We start from the raw sequence: 21,506 nt of genomic DNA, 5'->3' as shown, positions 1-21,506 counted from the left end.
AAATGGTTGAATATAAATCTAAATATGAATGAGTGGTTAAATTTTGACTGGCCACCTTTGACTTACCGAATGGGAAATTCATTTGTCAACGTCTCAAAAACTTACACACGAACCGGCTTAGTGAAACGCGTCAAAGAACATAACTTTATCGGATTCATTCTTGAAATGAACGAACAAACTTGAAACACAGAAGCATGGAGCCTATGGGTTGTCAGAACAGAACCATGTTTGTCGGTTTAAAGGCAATTTTTGAACAAAAACATGTTATCTTCTCCATTATTACGTAATTTCTAGCTGTTTGGAGTTGGGTGAAGGAACCGTCGTAGATTTGTGTTCTGTAACAGATCAGCCTTTTCCCACTGCTCGAGTCTTGAACTTGAGAATCAACCAATTCGTGTACATCTCTGCCTTTCTATATATACATACAAATTTGAAGCCATTTTATTCAAATCAGGTGTTCCTCTCTTTGATTCAAACCTGAGTTTTCCACATCAGTGATTAAATGGCTGCATTTAGAACTGCAACCTTAATGTATTTCAAGAGTTCTTCGTCTTTGTCGTCGTCGTCGTCATCCTCTCGATCAGACAATTGCAGTACAGGAGTTTGTAAAGCTACAATGAGTTCACCTATGTTTAAACCCAATCCTGTGTCTCTACCTAAGTTGCAAAGCAGAGATTTGGTTGAGAAATTGGAGATGGGAAGTGGGTTTAAAATTCCAACTTTCAACAGTGTTACGAGTCAGCTGGATCCTGTCGTGGCTGCGAAGTTTTATGCAGTTATAGAAGCCATAGCGGATAGAGTGGAAATGCATTGGAATGTCGGGGTGCAACGTGACAATTGGAACCGACTCTTGCTGACTTCCTTGAATGCAATTACTCTTGGAGCTGCTACCATGGTTGGGTTGGCAGCTGCAGCCACGACCGGTGCACCGATCATGGCGCTAAAGATATCATCGACGTTGCTATATTTAGCAGCAACTGGAATGTCGGTGGTGATGAACAAGTTACAACCATCCCAACTAGCAGAAGAACAGAGAAATGCTGCTAGGTTGTTCAAGCAGCTTCATTGTCAGCTTCAGTCCAAACTCTCCCTGGGAGATCTCAACAACAACCAAGTAGACGAAGCAATGGAGAAAGTGTTGGCTTTGGATAGAGCATACCCACTTCCTTTATTAGGATCCATGATTGAAAAATTCCCCACCAATGTGGAGCCTGCAACTTGGTGGCCTCAACAAAAGACAATGCAGAAGCCTAAGCATAAGCAAGCAAGCACGAAGCTCGGTGGAAATGGATGGAGTAGGGCGCTAGAAGATGAAATGAGAGAGATTGCTGGGGTGCTAAAGAGAGATCAGCAAGAATACTTGAGATTGAGCCAAAAGGCCTTACAAATCAACAAGATTTTAGCAGTTTCTGGCCCATTATTAACCTTGCTTGGAGCATTTGGGTCAGTTCTTGTAGGTTCTTGCTCAGGGACATGGCCTGTTATACTTGGAGTTGTAGCAGGATCTATGGCGAGCATTGCGAACGCAATGGAACACGGTGGTCAAGTTGGGATGGTGTTTGAGATGTACAGAAGCAATGCAGGTTTCTTTAAGCTCATGGAAGAAACAATCGAATCGAACGTAAATTTGAGAGACGTTCGAAGAAGGGAGAACGGAGAAGTGTTGGAAATGAAGGTTGCTTTACAACTAGGGAGGAGTTTATCAGAACTCAGGGAATTGGCTGCATCAAATTCAAGCAGAAGAACAGAGGAAATGGGAGAGTTTGCAAGCAAGCTTTTCTAAAAGTTCATGTATAAATCAGCAGAGATATAAAGCAACTGTACAAGCTGTGTATCTATATAGAAGATTAGAACAGTAACACGCATTTACAATCTTGGGCTTTACTTCATAAATCCATCAACTTAAAGTAAGGTTCGACTGAAAACTAAAGATGGCTCATATGTATAAACATTAAAAGATACCAAACGAGGAGGTTTCTTCAAGCTGCCTCTGCAAAACCGACTCTCAGCTTGCCAAAATCAAAGACGGTGTGGTAGCGACCCATGAAGACATCTCCCAAGATCCTGTGGCCAACGAAAACAGGTTCTTAATGAAAGGGAAGGATACTTTGAGTGATTCTGAAAGCAAAGTAAATGGTAAAAACATATATACCAGAGGGGTCCACGAGGAGGAGGGATATCAAATGCAGTAAATCCACTTATGCACTGAGCTGCAGCACCCTCACCAACCTTGAGTATATACTGTTCACATTGCTCACTATTTTAGAGAACGATACCGAAAGGGGATAAAAACCGAAAGGGGATAAAATTCTCCGTTCAAGCGATTTTCTTTTCTGTATTTACCTCTTCTGGTGCAAGGTCGAATATTTTGTCACCAATGGTGAAGGAAACAGTAGGCATGGAAGAAAGTTGTCCACAGTCCACAGCTGATTGTCCCATTGGACTCGGCATACGATCACATAGCTGCAGGGGAGTTAATTAGTCGAGTCAACAAGAATCGATATTCTGAAGAAAACCGATCTTTTTTACCTCATTGATATAGTTTATTATGCGTTCTTTGGTTTGATTCTGACGAAGTTGATTTTGCATCCAGACAACAGTCATCTCACATACAGAGCACATACCGTCGCGTAGACTGTCGGATGATTTCCCGGCATTCTCGTCCACCACACTCTCAATTCCCATACTACATGACCAACATAATTTGAGGGTCAGTAAATTCACCGAGTAAACGTGTGTGGTCCGATAAAAAGCATGTATGCCTCACTCACCTGACTCCTCGAGTTCCATCAAAAGTACACAAATTAATTTGAGAGCATATCTTCTTCGGATCTGCCTGTTGAAAAAATCAAAAGAGCTCTATAAAAGGTATAAAGATTGGGTATCTTAAGCAGTATAAGACCAAAATGCTACGTTAAGAATCAAGAAGTTAGAAACGAAAACGTTATCTTGCCTCAGATAAAAGCAAGTCCATAATAGTTTGCCCATATTGTGCGACAACGGCCTTGCATTGCTGGCTAACAACTCCTTTAGCTCCAATGGCGTGATTGATCATAGTTATAACAGGCTAAAAGAGAAAGACAAACATTGGAGTGAATAGCCATTTAACCCAACTGCAAAGACAATCACTGTATTTCTATTCAATCAAGTATGTTCTTGCATCAAAGGTAACCGGTCTTTATGTCCAAGGATTATAAAGACACTGATTATAACAAGCTCAAGCTCAAGCCCACCGCTGGCAGACACGTCTGCTAGGGAGAGGTTTCCACACCCTTCTAAAGAATGTTTCGTTCTCCTCCCCAACCGATGTGGGATCTCACAAACGTTTGATTAGCCATCTTAAAACGGAGAAGTCTCAACTTATTTATAAAAAAGTGTCATGCAATATGGTATATAGCACATGTGAAGCCAAGTTACAGATGACAGGGAAGAACAAGGTCAAGTCTATGTACGCACAGTTGGGCCAGCCAACAGTGAAGTTCCAGAATCAGCTATTGCTGAACAACCACCATCACAAAATCCTGAATTAACAAATTTCTGTAGTCAGAAGCACATAAACACAGAACTCAAACCACCTATTACAGAAACAAAAGAATAAAAAAGAAGAAAAACTCTCCTTTTCCTTTAGATTCTACTTCTTTTAGATGAATTATAATTAATAAGTGAAACATGGAAGCATACCAGTTGGTTCGCCATCGATGAGAACATCGCCCATGTCGAACTACAAATCAGAAAGAAAAAATAAGCATGGTGTGTAATAACAATTAGAAGTAGAATGGATGAGATGTAGACTTGGTAACCAACCTGCCAGTAACCTTTCTGTGTGACAGGAACATAAGTGTGCTTGCCCCTATAATGCTTAGGGTCAACCCCACCAAACACAATTTCACCTCCTTCTTCCTCCTCAACGTTGCGGTTGAGCCAAAACGAAAAGACGGGTTCCTTAACAAGACCTTGTTCAACCATGTTATACCTGAGAAGAACATTACAAACGCCTCATTCAAGCCTCTCCATGAACCAAGAGGAATCTTAAACAAGAATCAGGATTGTTGGAAGAACATATCCTACCATACTGGGACAGCATTACCGACAGCGATCTCTTGAAAACCAAGTCCCAACAACCCATCAAACTTGGCCACCAGAAACGTAAGACTCGGTTCTCTGGTTGCCTCTATGAACACCTGAAAGGGACAATTGCAATAAGTAACTAACCATTGATATTCCAACTGTTCAATTCTATGCCGGAAGTTACCTGTTCCTTTACGACTAGGTCTCCAACTTTGACATTGTCATAACTAAAGAAACCAGAGACTGCTCCAGTGCCATACCGAATTGAAGCAGATGTCCCTGCACAATGTCAATAAACCGAATTATTTTCGAGTGCAATTGTAGTAACAGCTCCGTGACGTCGTGCAAGAACAAACTACAAACATCCCCACATCAAAATAAGTACCAATAATTACAATTCAATCTTGAACATAGACTTCAGAAAGTACCGTTTTTCTTGTATGAACTTGAGCGGCTTGACTTGTACCTGGCATGGAAATGACAAGCCACCTACAACAAAACCAAAAAGTTGAATACACTCCAAAGGTATCATTTCTACTTAATGGTTTACGTTTCTGAATATAATCAAGGCGACAGATCCTTACAGAAAACAAGCACTTGGCAGAAGGCACCCACAGATTGGAGCTGCCGGTGTCAAAAATCACAGTGAACTTTTGTGGGGGTGTACCAATGGCGATCTCACCATAGTACTGAGCGTCCAGGTAGTTCTTTAACGCAACAATATCAGTATCAGAAGATTCTCCAAGATTACCCTTAGGATTATACTTCCTGAAAGCAGCTTTCAAAATCTCTGCATCCTTGGACTCAAGGCGGGCAGCTAAACGGTTCTCTGGGTCTAACTTAATCTTCTTTAGCCCAACTCTAAGCAACCCATCATTGGATGCAGACCACACAATATTCAATGAAACCAACAAGAACAAACACAAGAAAGCTGCTTTGGAGTGGTACGAAGCCATTGGTAACCTACAAGTCCGAAGTGAAGTTGAGAAATCATGAATTATAACCTGATAAGTCAAGCTAGATGAGCCCTAAAGTATCAATAAAAACCTAACCTACTCATCAAACAAGCCCCAAATTGTTCAATTCTTACATGGAAAAACTATGATTCAAAATCAAATTTCAGGCGTGAACCTCTTGAATTGTTCCAGATTGAGGTTAAACAATAAAATATAAACTATGAACTTCACCAAATTGCAGAACAGAAGAATAAAAAGAACCCTTAAAATGATGCGATCAAATGGCGTAACAAACCCATACACATGCAAAAAGCTTAAAATTCAAAACCCAAAATCATGATCAGCAACCCGACAACCCCACGATCATCGAAAAAGTAATCAGATAACAATGAACTGAATCCGGATAGACAGAAACAAAAAACTATAATCACATAAACAAACAACAATTCAAAAAGTAAACAAAACCCAGTTACCAACTTGAGGATCAAGTAAACAATGAAGTCCAAATAACAAAACCAAAAACAATTAAAAAAAAGGCGATCGAGGCATAAAAATCAGAAGAAAACCCACCAGAAAAAGATTTCAGACGAACAAGAGAATTGGGGAAATGATACGCGAATCTGCCTCTTTATAAACAAAACAAGAATACATTGAAGGAAGAAGCGACTGTTAACCGACCTGTCCACTCCAAAAAAAAAAAAAATCAAACGGACCCAACTCATCAACCGGTTACAATTCAAGCTCAAGCGTTGGAAAATGGCAGAGAGGATTTGATCTGTGCCGTCCGTTTTGGAGGGACAGAGTTGTCTTTTAATCGGACGAATCTTGTAGAGTCGTCCACGCATCGGACCCGAGGATTTACTCGGATCCCGAAGAAAAGCATTTCGGCGGGTTGAGAATCTTGTGCAACCAGTACTAGAGAGAATACGGTGTTCCCGTTTAATATTAACCGTTGATCGTGTGATGGAGGGATCAGCGAGAAAGTGAATTAAAATAAATAGGAAACCTTACGTGTCCGCAAAGAAGGCAATGTGGTGGTTAATTGAGAGACGACGTGTCGTAAGGTGATATGAAAGGCAATGGGAGAGGAAGATGTTATTGTGTGCTTCTGTGTATCGGAAGCTATGGTGTGGCCTTCATGCTAACAAACTTCTTTAAATGGTAAATTTATCATTTCATACCATCAATTTCATCAATTTCAATGCATACATCCGTTTGAGAGAGTAACGAAACATTCGGTACAGATACTCCTTATCGATCGAGCCATGTTTGAAATTCACGAGGCTCAAAGTCTAAATGTAAAATAACTAGCACAAACAAGAGAGTAATCGATCTAAATTGTACCTTATTCTTGTATTTAAGTTTGAAAAATCTTGATAACATTGAATCACATAGTAGCATCTCAACGCTACAGACGAAACTTCAAATTCATCGTATTTAGTGACCAGGGTTGAGCTGGGATTCTTGGCATCGAGTGAGGCATGATTCACCCAAGTTGTAGCATTATGACGCATATCTTATAATTTTTTTTTTTTGTCTACACGCTAAGACACCAACTTCATCACATTCTTTACAGAACCTCATTATAAGATTTCACATCGATCGAATAGAGAAACGAACCATTCTTTATAAGAATGTGGAAATCACTCTTTTTAAAAACCTTGAGAGGAAGTTCAAAAGAAGAAGCTAAAAGAGAACAATATGTGTTAACAGTGGGCTTGGACAGTTACACTCACGTGTTAAGACGCTTTATTCAGATGATTATGAACACAAAATTACACAACTCAAGGGAAACATACACTTCTAACGCACAAAGACACTATTAGTAAGGGTGTGGAAGTTAGTCCCTAGCATATGCGTTTTAAAAACGTTGAGAGGAAGTTGAACAGAGAAAACTAAAAGAGGACAATATCTATTAACAGTGGGTTTAGAGAGTTACACTCACGTGCTAGGACACTTTATTGAAGGGAAAGATACAGTTACTAACGCACAAAGACACCATTAGTGATAGCCTTGAGGATACTAGTCTTCCTATTCCTCAACAAACAAAACACAGTAGAAGCATGCAATGACACTAAAGCATGAGCCCAAAGCTTCCATTGCAGCACACAAAACCAGAAAATTGGAACAGCAGCCATCCCAGTAATCATCAATGGAAGCAAAGCCGTATCTTTACCATAGTAAAGGAAGAAGGCCGCACCAAAAGCCAGCACCATACACAGAACAGAAACAAACAGGGATCCAAGCCCGCATACCAACTCCAATGGCAACCAAAACAGAAAATCATTCTCGGCACACCGCGACGTCAAGATCGACAAAAACAACAGTATTGCAGTCGACGAAGACACCAATGCTATCCCATCTGATATCACAAACACAGTGAACCATTTCTTCTCCACAAATATGGGAAGCCCCGAGCTCTCGTTCTTGCCTCCTGGCACTGTGAACGCTGCTGTAAACACGACGGTCGCTATCAAAGTTGCTACAAGCATGCATGAATTCGCTGTCCTCTTCACCCATTTCTCTCCTTCTTCCTTCAGCTCTTTATGCTCTCTAGTGAATATTTCCCGCGCGGTTTCCCCTCCGCTTCTTTTTACCCTCGTCGTAAGCTCCACTATATTCTCGACTACCTTAAACCATAGAAGCTCGCTATGCATTTGAAACACTGCTCCCGACACTCGATCGAGATGCTTCGGATTAGCGCTTTTGGCTGCTAATTCAAGCAAGCTGATTTTTTTCGCGTCAAAATAGTATAATAAGTCATCTGGGTTGAACAGTTTCATATCATAAATTAAATTGAACACACCCTCTTGTCGATTCTCGACCGCTACGTGAAATATACTCTTCCCATCGTTGTCGAATATCCGTAGAAGATCAGGATTTTCATGCAGCAATATTTCTAGAAATTCAACGTTTCCAACTCTTGCTGCATCATGTAGCATGCTTGATGGATGTTTTACGAAATTCATTAGATTTTCTTTTGAAGTTGCATTTGTTTTGACAAAACTCCACATGTTTGCAACCATTTGATGGGCTTTTATTTCCATGGTTGTTTTTTTGCATAAACATTTGAACACTGTTAAAAAAAAATCTTACTGTAAGTGTTTGAACATGATATGATGAGGTTTTTTATGGTAAAAAAATAATGAATTAAAGAAACTTACCGCTCTTTTCGATGCATGGTTGCCACTTGGCTGTCATCTTGTAGCTTGCAATGGTATTAGGCTTCCGGGCCATTATATGCAAGAGTGTATCTTGATTTATGTCTCGTTTGGTCGCTAACCAATCATTCCCCTTTAGAATAATCAAAGCTATATCTGTAACGAAAACGAAACACAATGAGCTCGTGAATTAAGAAAAGGACTATCGAACCACTTGAGAGCCGGCCTAGCCCTCACTCGTTAGGAAAGGTTAGGATACCAATGAAGGGACTGAACCATTCAAAAGGTGTCATTGTTACCTAGATCCACCGCTAGCAGATATTGTCCTCTTTCGGTTTTTCCTTTCGGGCTTCCCCTCAAGGCTTTAAAACGCGTCTACTAGGGGAAGATTTCCACACCCTTATAAATGGTGGTTTGTTCTCCTCCCCAACCAATGTGGGACATCATAATCCACCCCCCTTCGGGGCCCAGCGTCCTCGCTGGCACTCTTTTCTTCCTCCAATCGATGTGAGACCGCCCCCAAATCCACCCCCTTGGGGGCCCAGCGTCCTTACTGGCACACCGCCTCGTGTCTACCCCCTTTGGGGAATAGCGAGAAGGCTGGCACATCATTCGGTGTCTGGCTCTGATACCATTTGTAACGACCCAGATCCACTGCCAGCAGATATTGTCCTCTTTGGGCTTTCCCTTTCGGGCTTCCCCTCAAGGCTTTAAAACGCGTCTACTACGGGAAGGTTTCCACACCCTTATAAATGGTGGTTTGTTCTCCTCCCAACTAATGTAGGACATCACACACTTACTTATCTCTTGAATGAAGGGACCAACTCAATCTTTTCCCTTAGGCAATGTAGAATTCCAAAAATGTTGTAACGACCCATGTCTAGAATTTGGATCAGGATTCAAAATCCAGACTCAACATTTGATGGCTCCGACATTACCCTCGAACATGGTCACATTCAACATGTTTTGTCTTCCCTCACATACATCCAAGGAAAATTCCACGAGCTGACCCAATATAGAATTGCTCCAAGCAAATAATGCCACCAAAAGGTGCACCTTATTGGTATGACAGTGACTTTCAGATGTAATCTCGGTTCATTCATGTACCTCTCTCGTTTACTCAAATATCAATAACTATTTATATATTACTCGTAAAAATATTGACACGGGCTAAGAAAGAGTAGGAAACAAACCATAATGATTTGCAGAGATGGCACCAACAAGAAGCTCCAATTCCATTTCTGGGGCAATATGATCCTTCTGACTGAGGAGATAAGAAACCATGTCGTTGTGTTTATATCTTGCAGCAATTAAAACAGGGGTCACATTTCTAGACCCACCAATCAAATCTTTACGCTTTTCCACCATGGACTTGGCGATATCAAGGCCGCCTAACGTAGCAGCGATGCAAAGGGCTGTGTTTCCATAGCTATTTTCAATGCCCAAGTCTTCATCGCTCAGTCTCGCCACTAATTTCTGCACAAAACCAACCTGATTGCATCTTGTAGCAATATGCAGAGCAGTCTCGTTTCTATCCTCGCTTATAACCACCGAAAGAATTCCCAGATTTTCCCTTTCGAGTTGCTCGGCGGTTTCCCAGTCGCCGTTCATTGCCGCTTTGTGCAGGCGACATCGAGCGTCGTCGTTGCCCGAACCATTGCCCTCTGAAAGGCTCCTCTCTGAAACACCAAACCAAATCAATAATTGTACGAGTACATTGTATATTTACTTTAAACCACATACATCTCTATATCATACCATCGTCGAAAATATATTTGACACTGCGAATCAGACGATCTGTGAATGTGTGAATTTTTGATTTGAGCCTTTTGAGATAGTCATTCCCATTCACTTGCGGCTGCTCGACCCCCAACACATTGTGAACGGAAGAACTGAAACTCCTCATTTTTGGCTAATGAACTCTTCTGTAGAAGTTGATCAATGCTTTGAAAAGCAATGAGATTTGCAGACCCTTTAAAGAAATGAGAAGACCTGTGAGTATATTGACTCCAAATGAATTGACTTTTCAAAGTCAAACCAATTTTGAAACATCGGAGTCTCCGAAGACTTCCAATTTGTTTGGATTTTGTGTCTTTTTTTTTCCACAGAGAAAAGTATGCGACCTTCAAACATTCATCCATCCATTTCATGTTTGCTCTATACCAAAATACAAACTGTAGCTTCCTCCCTTTTCTGTATGTCAATTACAAAGAGAAAAAATAACTCTCTCTTTTTTTTTTCTGAATCAATCAAACTAACAAGAAGAGTCAACTTTGGTAGTCCATTTGAGGGCAAGTGGATGGTTTAGGACGAAAAGGATTTCGGAAGAATATTGTTAACACGTGCTATAATGACTGGGACAAAGGAACTTAATCTTATGAGATGTGCTAATTTCAAAAACTCTTGTCATCAGTTTAATCTATCCCCAACGTCATTACCTTCTAGTTGAATCCCCTTTTATGTTCGATTCACAAAAAAAAAAAAAAAAGGAGGATCCATGTCAACTGTGTTGAACACAACTCACTCTCTATGGAAAACACTCGCACTCTTTATTAACACCAATCGAGAAGAGAAAACAAGACACTCTAGAATGCTACTACTTTCTATTACTTGAGATTTCTTGGGATGATAAATGAGTAGGATGGAGGGGTATTTTGGGGATTTCTTGGGAGAATAAACGAAGTAGGGTGGAGGGGTATTTTTGGAATTTCTGGATGATAAACTTAAGTAGGATGGAGGGGTATTTTTTGGGATTTCTTGGGATGATAAACTAAGTAGGCGGAGGGGTATTTTTTGGGATTTCTTGGGATGATAAACTAAGTAGGCGGAGGGGTATTTTTTGGGATTTCTTGGGATGATAAACTAAGTAGGTGGAGGGGTATTCATCGGATGATAATGTTCTTACTAAAGTATCTATTATCATTTACCTAAATTTATTCTTAAAATCTTAAATCATTTTCTTAACATAAATAAATGTCTCATATAATAAATGTTTGTGCTTAACCGAGTGAGGTAACGATGATATTTTAACAAACTGTCATCACATCAGAGAGAATTCACTAGATTCATGTCAACTATTCACTTTGTGTCATAAAAAAAAATCTCGAGAAAAAATGACATAAAGTGTTTGTGTGTATATATATTGAAAAAAAAATATCATTATTAGTTCAATGGTTTATAGTAATGTGTAGCTAACGATAAACATTAGAACCCTTTACGAGCCTATTGTTGGATAAATACGACATTCCACCGGCATATATGGCTGCGAAACAATCAGTCAAAAGTTCCCATTGGAGCACACAAAACAAGAAAATTAGACCACTAAACGTCCCACCAATTAGCAATGTAATCGAACAAATATATGTTCCAAGGAGCAGGAAGAGGTAGGCATCGAAGGCCAGCACCATTGCCAGCAATGAAAGGAAGAGGGATCCAAGGCCAACAACCAATTCCAATGGCAACCACAGCAGAAAGTCTGATTCCTCACACCGCGACCTCTGCATCATCCAAAACAATAGCGTTGCAAATGAAGATGAGATCAAGGCTATTGCATCTGAGATCACGAACACAGTCACCCATTTGTTGTCAACAAACGTGGGTGAGCCTGACCCATAGTTCATGCCGCCTGCAAACAAAACTATAATGGCTATTGATATTGCAGCTCGCATGGATGAATTGGCTGCACTCTTCACCCACTTTTCTCCTTCTTTTGCAAGCTCTGTGTGTTCTTGGTTGAATAATTCTCTTGCTGTTTGATTCCCTTTCTTTATTCTTATTCTACGTTCTACTATATCCTCTACTTCCTTCAAAATATTAGGTCAATTTTGTCATCATTACGGTACACTATATATTTCTACAATATCACTTATAAAATAATTTTGTGTTTTTACGAGCCCGACCCAGAAGGTAAATGATTCTCTATAATGGTACGATGTTGTCCACTTTGAGCATAAGCTCTCGTGGTTTTGCTATGTGTTTCCCCAAAAGGCCTCGTACAAGGATAATATTCCTATGTAACGACCCAGATCCACCGCTAGCAAATATTGTCCTCTTTAGACTTTCCATTTCGGGTTTCTACTTTGACCAATAGCTCTTGTGGCTTTGCTTTGGGTTTCCCCAAAAGGCCTCTCGTGGCGGGCTTCCATGGGCTTTCCCTTTCGGGCATCCACTTTGAGCATAAGCTCTCTCTCGTGGCTTTGCTTTGGGTTTCCCCAAAAGGCCTCTCGTGGCGGGCTTCCATGGGCTTTCCCTTTCGGGCATCCACTTTGAGCATAAGCTCTCTCTCGTGGCTTTGCTTTGGGTTTCCCCAAAAGGCCTCTCGTGGCGGGCTTCCATGGGCTTTCCCTTTCGGGCATCCACTTTGAGCATAAGCTCTCTCTCGTGGCGGGCTTCCACTTTGAGCATAAGCTCTCGTGGATTTTGCTTTGGTTTCCCGAAAAAGCCTCGTACCAATGAAGATAATATTCCTATGTAAGAACCCAGAGGCTTTGCTTTGGGTTTCTCGAAAAGACCTCATAACAAATATTGTCCTTTTAGGCTTCTGCCTTTAAAAGTCGTCTGCTAGAGAAGGTTTCCACTCCCTTATAAAAGGTGTTTTGTTCTCCTCCCCAACTAATGTGGGACATTCAGATCCTCACTTATAAACACATGATCTTCCCCTAATTTAGCCAACCTGAGACTCACTTCCAATAATAATCTTCAACATTTATATCTCTAATTAAAAGTACCTTAAACCATAGAAGCTCCTCATGCATTTGAAAGAACGATCCCAAGACACGTTCAAGATGACTTGAATCTGCTCTTTTGGCAGCTAATTCAAGCAAACTGATGTTTTCTTCATTGAAATAGTATAAAAAGTCCATTGGGTCGAAGAGCTTCATATCATAAATTAAGTTGAAGACACGCCGTTGTCGATTTTCAACTGCTATGTGAAATATGTTCTTCCCACTACTATCAACAATCCGTAGAAACTCAGGATTTGTATGAAGTAACACTCTCATAAACTCAACGTTTCCGACGCTTGCAGCATCGTGTAGCATGCTTGAGGGATATAAAATGAAATCCAAACTCTTATCTTCTTCAATCTTACCCTGAACTACACTCCACATTAGCTCAACCGTTTGACATGCTTGTATTTGCATCATTTTCTTCTTGTATATATATTTGAAACCTAAGATGGAATCAAAATTACAAATATTTCAATTAATTAAAATTTCCTAATAGTTTAAACTTACTTCAAAAATATTTTTAAATTTTATAAAGAAAATTTAAAAGATATACTTACCATTAGTAAATGGATAAAATGGAAGGTAAATAAGACGTTAGAGGTTAATATTACTTTTAAAAAAATCATGAATATTTTTTAAATATAGTATTAATAGAAAATATTAAAAAAAATGAAGAATATTAATGACTTAATAAAGTTTTAAGGTATTTTTGAAATATTAAAAAAAAAAAAAAAAACCACTTACACCTATGGATAGATGATTGCCACTTGGTTGGGTTATTTTTTGTGCCTAATGTATTAGATTTTCGGGCCATTATATGTAAGGGTGTATCGTCATTGGTGTCTCGTTCCAGTGCCAATGACTTGTTCTGGTTCAGAATAAGTAAAGCTATATCTGTAAAAGAACAAAAACAAAAGACACATAATAATTAAGAGTTCGGACTAAATTCAAGTATTTTAAACGGACCAGATTGATAAAAATTAAATTTTGTGAGTAAAAACGAACCGTAATGGTCGGTGGCAATGGCACTAAGAAGAAGCTCCATTTGGTCGCTAGTTGCCATGCTTTGGATGCTCAAGTCCATCTCTTTGAGTAGATAAGCAACCATATGGTTCTGTTTATATCTGGCAGCAACTACAATGGGGGTTGCATTTTGAGACCCACGAATTAGCACTAAATCCTTATTTTTTTGCAGCATGGAGTTGGCAATGCCCACAGCGCCTAATGTAGCAGCGATGCAGAGCGCTGTGTTTCCATATACATCTGTGGCTTCCAACTCCTTTTCTGTTAGCTTTTCAATGAGCCTCTCAACGAAGGCAGTGTTGTTGAATTTGGTGGCAATGTGAAGAGCTGTTTCTTTTCTGTCCTTTCTTATTACCTCCGACAGGATTCCCTTATGTGTCTTTTCGACGTTGTTCGCAGTCTTCCAATCACCTCTAGTTGCGGCTTCGCATAGTTGAATATGCAGCGGATGATCTTCCGTTCTCACGCTCCCTGTAAAAAATTAAAATTCAATCAACTAAAGTCAACTACACGTCGATTGGAGTCGAGTTAGATTCAAATAAATAAAAATTTTATTTATTATAAAGTAAAATAATTATAAAAAAATGGAACTTACAATTGTAAACGTTGAAGTTGTGACGTTTAGTTCTAGCCAATTGAACACCCATCTTGTGATGTGAAGTTTTTTCGTCAACGATTATCGGTTGAGGTTGATTCTCCTTCACGTTCACTTGCGTCGATGATGAAGCTTCGTAAAAGTCACCATGAACATCAAATTCATGGTTGTCGTCGGAACTGAGAATCGTCATTTCGAGCAATTTGAAGACGACCCGTGAGTTTGTTGCGTCGTATTATTACTTGGAATTGGAAACCCTAATGCAACTCACTCTAACTTAACGAAGAGGTTGAAGCAGAGAAAGCAATGAGATCTATGAGCGATGAACAACTTATATATATAAACACATTGGCCATTTATCCAAATATATAATACTTAATAACCCTTTTTTGTTGTGTTTTAGAGATATTATTATTATTAGTATTTAATTATTTTTATTATCATGAGTATTATTTCAATTAAAGATTGTCATGTCAACCTCATTAATAATGAGTTAATGAAAAAGAATAAAATCGAAGATTTTATAACGGTTAGGAATTTAATAGTTAAATTTTCAAACTTGAGAATTAATTTGGATTGATATGGCAATCGAAAATGGTGAATAATATATTTTTTGAAAAAATTAATTAAGGTGGAAATCAAAAGTAGTAATAATATTATAACAAAATAATAAACGAAACAAAGAAAAAATGACGAAAGATTTTTTAAAATTATTAAAATAAAATATAAGGATAACAATAGTAATAATGACCCAATTAATTTAGATTCTTTTATTCTAAAATTAACCAAAACTCAAGTATTATTGTTTAAGTCTCTACGTGTCAAAATTTAATTTATTTATAGTGTCAAATTAATTGACAGATCATCAAAATTTTGAGTATTTTGTACTCTATTTTATTTGGACCATATTTTTTTCAAAATCCTAAAATTATTAGTAATTAAAAACAGGTTATCATCATCCTAAAATTATTATTAATAATGTTTATTAATTAATTAATTTGAAATTAAGGGGAAAAGGAACAACAGTGAAAAACTAAATCAAACTATTTACTAATTTTTCAAGAAACGACCTTCAAGTATATATTATTGTATATTTAAGATGAAAAAAATGTCTATAACAATGAAGAGTAAACTACTGATATGATTAATTGGATAAAGACGTTGTATGGGTTCAATATACAATGAAGAGTAACGATACAGTTACAAATACAAGGAAGGATCTAAAATAAGTTATTTATTAACAACGATAATCAGCTCTTTTTCCAGCCTAATCTGTCGTAAATATGATACCCCACAGGCATGTAATGCTGCTAAACAATCAGCCCAAAGTTTCCCATGCAGCGCACAAAACCAGTAAATTGGAAGGGTAGACATCCCAGCAATGAGCATTGGAACCCAAGAGCTATCTTTTCCATAGTGCAGGAAGAAGGAGATATCGAAAGCCAGCACCATTCCCAGAAAAGAAAGGAAGAGCAAACCAAGACCAAGAACCAACTTGAGTGGCAGCCTGTACAGAAAATCGGTTTCGGAACGTCGCGACATCGAGATCGACGAAAACCGTAGAAATGCAACTGAAGATGAGATCAAAGCTGTGGCATCTGAGATGGTGAACACAGTGAACAATTTGTGGTAAAGAAACATGGGCGAGCCTGTGTTCTCGTTGTTGCCGCCTGGTAATGTGAATGCTGCACTCAAAGCTACAGTGATTATCAAAGGTGCTAGCAGCATGCATGAATTTGCTGCACTCTTCACCCACTTTTCTCCTTCTTTCGCAAGCTCTTTGTGTTCTTCGGTGAATAATTGTCTTGGCTTCTCTTCCTTTCTTTTCATCACACACTCTACAACATCTTCTACTTCCTTCAAAACATATGTAAATTTTGCCATCATTTGAATAATATATATATATATATATATATATATATATATATATATATATATATATATATATAATGCAACAAAATAACCTATAAAATAATTATAGATGACTAATAATATTTATAAGAAGCCTTTGTTTTTTTTACTAATTTTATTTATTTTGAGTTTATTACCCAAAAATAGAGTATACTAAGCATGATGACTCATTTGGAGAAAATTACGAAAATGTAATAATAAAATAAAGCAAATAAAAAACCTAATTCATTATAATTTATAATAAGAAATATTTTTATTTTTGTATAAAAAAGCGAGATGGGGTTGAGCGAGGACGAGAAAAACAATCTTTAGGTAAATGGACATCTTTGATCAAAAGTACCTTAAACCATAGAAGCTCATCATGCATTTGAAAAGCTGCTCCAGTGATACGATCAAGATGACATCCATCTGCTTTTTTGGCAGCTAATTCTAACAAGCTGATGTTTGTTTTATTGAAATAATATAATAACTCATACAGGTCGAAGAGCTTCCTGTCAAAAATTAAATTGAAGATACAACGTTGTCGATTCTCAACTGCTATATGAAATATAGTCTTCTTATTTTTATCGACTATCGGTAGAAACTCGGGATTCTTAAAAAGTATCATCCTCACAAATTCAACGTTTCCAATGCTCGCAGCATCGTGTAGCATGCTTGAGGGATGTAAGATGATATTCAAGCTCTTATCTGCTTCAATCTTATCCAGAACAACACTCCACATCAGTTCAACAGTTTGATGGGCTTGTGTCTGCATTATCTCCTTCTTGTAGATATGCTTCAAACCTAAACCAAATTTTTGAAAGCCTAAATTAATAAAAATAAATTCTTTAAACTTAAAAAAAAAAAAAAAAAAAAAAAAAAAAAAAAAAAAAATGCCCTTCACAAAATACTCTTCAGTCTCAAATACTATACTAATGAATAGAATAATCAGTACTAACTTTTAAAATTCTCATCATTTTTTAAAAGTAAAGTTAGTAAAAAAAAAAAAGTTTTGAATGGAATATCCTTCTCATTAAAGAGAAAATATTTATGAGAGGTAAATAAACAATTTTAGAAATTTACGAATTTTATAAATGTTAAAGTGTAATACCATTTTTAAATTTAATAAAGTTGAAAATTGTGCTTAAGAAAAAAACAAAATACTTACAGCTATTAATGGATGATTGCCACTTGGTTAGGTTATTTTTGGAGCCTATAGTATTAGATTTTCGGGCCATTATATGTAAGGGTGTATCGTCATGGGCGTCTCGTTCCAGTGCCAATGATTTGTTCCCGTTTAGAATAAGTAGAGCTATATCTGTAAAAGAACCAAAAACATAAATAAATAAATGATTAAGAGATCAGACTAAATTAGTAAGTATATCAAATAGACCCAATTGATAAAAATTATATTTTGTGAGTAAAAACAAACCGTAATGGTCGGTGGCAATTGCACTAAGAAGAAGCTCCATTTGCTCGCTGGTTGCCATGCTTTGGATGCTCAAGTCCATGTGTTTGAGGAGATAAGAAACCATGTGGTTCTGTTTATATCTCGCAGCCACTAAAATGGGGGTCGCATTTTCAGACCCACGAATTAGGACTAAATCCTTATTCTTTTGCAGCATGGAGTTGGCAATATCCACAGCGCCTAATGTAGCAGCCATGGAGAGGGCTGTGTTTCCATATATATTTGTGGCTTCTAAGTCCTTTTCGGTTATTTTTTCAATCAGCTTCTCAACGAAAGCAGTGTGGTTGAATTTGGTGGCTATGTGGAGGGCCGTTTCTTTTCTATCCTTCCTTATTACCTCTGATAATACTCCCTTATGCGTCTTCTCGATTTTCTCTGCACTCTTCCAGTCGCCCCTACTTGCTGCTTCGCATAGCCGAACATGTAGATCATCGTCCATTGTTGGGTTCTCTAAAAAATGTCGATAAATATAAGTTAAAGGTACTTAGAACTTATTTGGATTGAGTTGGATTCAAATGAATGAGATATACGAAAAAAAATGTTATTATCAAATTAAACTCAGAAGTATATATACAGTTCTATCCAAAGGATCAAGTAGGTATATTTTATACAATAACATTAATATTTTCTAAAAGTTGGAGGGTCACTATGATATTTTTTCTTATATAAAAAAAAAATAATAATAATTAATTGCAAATTTAGTGTTTGATTTTTAAATTTATATACATAGATTTTATTATACGTTAATCTCTCAAATTCAAACATTTAAAGATTTATTGTCTAAAAAAATTATAAATCTAAAAGATTAAAAGATAAAAAATACTTGATAGATTGTGAACGATTATTGACTGATACTGATCTTCCTTCATGTTCACTTGCGTTGACGATGAAGCTCCATAAAAGTGATTGTCAATGTCAATCACATGGTGATCGTTAGAACTGAGAACCGTCATTTCCGACCAATTTGAAGATGACCGGTGAGTTGGCTGCATCATTTTGAATTGGAATTAGAAACCTTTCTGCTTTTTAACTTGACGAAGAGCTTGAGGCCGAAGGAATTGAGGCAGAAGGGAATGAGATTTTGGGGTGAACAACTGATTGGCCATTTACCCATATATATACTAAATTACACAATTTTTTTGGCATGTTTGAGGTATTATTGTCATTAATTATGACAATAAAACACTGTCACGTCAACATCAGGTGTTAATGATTTTTTTCGCATGTTTGAGGTATTATTGTCATTAGTTATGATAATAAAACACTGTCACGTCAACATCATGTGTTAATGTTTTTTTTTTTTTTTTTTTTGTTGGCCTGTTTGAGATATTATTATCATTTAATTACACAATTTAACTTAATTTGAAAACAATTCTTATTCGGATTATCCTGTTAACAAAACCAAATCCATAATAGTTTGCGCATATTGTGCACCAACGGCCTTGATTGATCATGGTTGTAACGGGCTAGCTAATAGAGCAAGCCAAACATTGGAGTAAGTAGCCATTTAACCCAAGGATGTTCTTGCATCAATGGCTAATAGGTCTCGGTGTCGAACCTAGTTTGATGTTGCCAGATTTTTAAACCATGCAAAACTTAGTGATTAGTTTGAATGAGTATCGTTTCTTTTCAAAACCTTCTAAGATAAAAAATCGTGGCAGTGTTGAGATTCTAGGGACAACGTCTCAACGTTGTACCTTAGTCGTGTATTTAAATTTTAAAAATCTATATAATATTGAGACTTACATAAGTGAGGGGGAGATATTTTAATCTAAATATTTCAACCATCTACGTACATTATTATAAAAAGCTCAAAATTTGATTGTTTTGAATTTTGACTCCAGTTTCACCGACTCTTGGCCCTAACAGCTAAAATGAAAAAGAAAATAAAATAAAATAATAATGGCCCATTAAATCATGAAAATGTAATTATAAGGCAGACAAACATTTTTAAAAATTTTATTATCATTTAATAAAAGATATATATTTATTTTTATATGACAAAAAAAAAAAAAAAAAAAAAAAAAAAAAAAAAACGATGGGAAATTGGGTAAAGACTAGACAGAGAGAAGTATCTCCACACCCCTTATTCATCATTTAAGTTGGAATTTTCCAACAACCTAAATTAACATCTCTAACCACAAATAAATAGATATCTTTAATTAAAAGTACCTTAAAACTTCCTCTTTTTTTTTTTTTTTTTTTTTTTTTTTTTTTTTTTTTTTTTTTTTGTAGCTAATTCAAGTAAGCGGATGATTTTCTCGTTGAAATAATATAATAAGTCTTTTGGGTTGTAGGTTCTTGACTACTATGTGAAATATGTTCTTCACACTGTTATCCACGATCTGTAACACTCTCATAAATTCAACATTTCCAACTATGTAGCATGCTTGAGGGATCCCGAAATACACTCCACGTTAGCTCAACTGTTTACAAATATTTCAAAAAACAAATTAATTAAAAATATCATTGAATTTTTTTTAAAGTTCTAAAAATACATTCTAACTTCTAAAAGGGTTCATCTCCCACAAAAGTTTTATTAATAGTTACCATTAATATATGGATAAAATTGAAAGTAAATAAGACATTTTCGTTCCTATATTGATGGTAAATTTTTTTATAAATATTAAAGTGTTAATACTACTCTTAGATGTTGAAGATAGATGAATAAACCTAAAGTTGAAAGTTTATCAACAAATTGATGATAATAAAAACCAAATAATTAAAAAAAATGGAACTTACAATCATAAATGTTGAAGTTGTGACGTTTAGTTCTAGCCAATCGAAGACCCATCTTGTGATGTGAAGTTTTGTCGTCAGCGATTATCGGCAAAGGCTAATCCTCCTTCACGTTCACTTAGCGTCGACGATGAAGCTTTGCAAAAGTCACCACCCCACATCAATTCCATGGAGGTCGTCCGAACTGAGAACCATTCTTTTCAGGCAATTTGAAGACGACCCATGAGTTTGCTGCATCATATTATTACTTGGAATTGGAAACCTAATACAACTGAAGAGGTTGAGGTAGAGAAGGCAATGAGATCTATGAGCGATGAACAACTAATATATATAAACACATTGGCCATTTATCCAAATATATAATACTTAAAAACCCTTTTTGTTGTCTTTTTGAGATATTATTATTATTATTATCACGAGTATTATTTCAATTAAATATTGTCACGTCTCCCATGAATAATGAATTAATAAAAGAATAAAATCGAAGATTTTATAATGACCAAGGATTTAATTATTAAATTTTCGAATTTAAGAATTAATTTGGACCGGATATGACCATCCAAAAAATCGAATTAATTATCATTGATCAACTAATTAATTAATTTGAAATTAAAGGTATTCGCCCCGATAAAAATAATAATTTATAATTTATAAATAAATAAAAAAGTAATACATGTTCCAAGTAGTAATACAAATACACACTAATTTATCATCATAAAGTTTAATTCATTTGAGTGTAAGACCAATAAGACTCTTCAAGAACAATCTAATGAAAGTCCCTTAATCTTTCTCTAAATACATTGGGAAACAACACAATAATAAAATAATTAAAAAATCAATAAACAATATAAATTCTGCGTCGTTGGAATAATAAAAAAT

General features: G+C 36.8%; 4 protein-coding genes and 1 pseudogene across 4 annotated transcripts; 1 reads left to right on the top strand and 4 right to left on the bottom strand.

Moving 5' to 3' along the window:
- The first annotated feature begins 502 nt into the window (after window positions 1-502).
- Window positions 503-1,783, top strand: LOC111783509 (putative F-box protein At4g22030 pseudogene; annotated as a pseudogene).
- Window positions 1,784-1,810: 27 nt separating this feature from the next.
- On the bottom strand, window positions 1,811-5,744 carry LOC111783063 (aspartic proteinase). The gene is made up of 14 exons (XM_023663940.2): window positions 5,595-5,744; window positions 4,653-5,031; window positions 4,497-4,557; window positions 4,253-4,347; window positions 4,069-4,181; window positions 3,805-3,973; window positions 3,682-3,721; window positions 3,457-3,521; window positions 2,954-3,067; window positions 2,772-2,836; window positions 2,530-2,686; window positions 2,344-2,463; window positions 2,153-2,241; window positions 1,811-2,064 (listed from the first exon to the last, which is right to left on the bottom strand). Exons 2-14 carry the CDS (start codon window positions 5,022-5,024, stop codon window positions 1,980-1,982), a joined length of 1,545 nt encoding a protein of 514 aa, XP_023519708.2. The 5' UTR covers window positions 5,025-5,031; window positions 5,595-5,744; the 3' UTR covers window positions 1,811-1,979.
- Window positions 5,745-6,989: 1,245 nt separating this feature from the next.
- On the bottom strand, window positions 6,990-10,252 carry LOC111783507 (uncharacterized). The gene is made up of 4 exons (XM_087120436.1): window positions 9,944-10,252; window positions 9,379-9,864; window positions 8,192-8,341; window positions 6,990-8,100 (listed from the first exon to the last, which is right to left on the bottom strand). Exons 1-4 carry the CDS (start codon window positions 10,089-10,091, stop codon window positions 7,007-7,009), a joined length of 1,878 nt encoding a protein of 625 aa, XP_086976562.1. The 5' UTR covers window positions 10,092-10,252; the 3' UTR covers window positions 6,990-7,006.
- Window positions 10,253-11,375: 1,123 nt separating this feature from the next.
- LOC111783506 (uncharacterized) lies at window positions 11,376-14,723 on the bottom strand. The gene is made up of 5 exons (XM_023664434.2): window positions 14,527-14,723; window positions 13,918-14,402; window positions 13,657-13,806; window positions 12,913-13,355; window positions 11,376-11,988 (listed from the first exon to the last, which is right to left on the bottom strand). Exons 1-5 carry the CDS (start codon window positions 14,721-14,723, stop codon window positions 11,377-11,379), a joined length of 1,887 nt encoding a protein of 628 aa, XP_023520202.2. The 3' UTR covers window position 11,376.
- A 1,037-nt stretch (window positions 14,724-15,760) lies between these two features.
- On the bottom strand, window positions 15,761-20,807 carry LOC111783505 (uncharacterized). Its single transcript, XM_087120738.1, has 5 exons — window positions 20,631-20,807; window positions 17,853-18,338; window positions 17,589-17,738; window positions 16,782-17,224; window positions 15,761-16,387 (listed from the first exon to the last, which is right to left on the bottom strand). Exons 2-5 carry the CDS (start codon window positions 18,325-18,327, stop codon window positions 15,761-15,763), a joined length of 1,695 nt encoding a protein of 564 aa, XP_086976864.1. The 5' UTR covers window positions 18,328-18,338; window positions 20,631-20,807.
- Window positions 20,808-21,506: the final 699 nt, after the last annotated feature.

The sequence above is a fragment of the Cucurbita pepo genome, chromosome 20 (genome assembly GCF_057944985.1).
Source record: "Cucurbita pepo subsp. pepo isolate OVF chromosome 20, ASM5794498v1, whole genome shotgun sequence".
In the NCBI taxonomy this organism is placed as follows: Eukaryota; Viridiplantae; Streptophyta; class Magnoliopsida; order Cucurbitales; family Cucurbitaceae; genus Cucurbita; species Cucurbita pepo.
The sequence above is the reverse complement of the archived record's forward strand: the minus strand, read 5'-3'. Positions and strand labels throughout refer to the sequence as shown.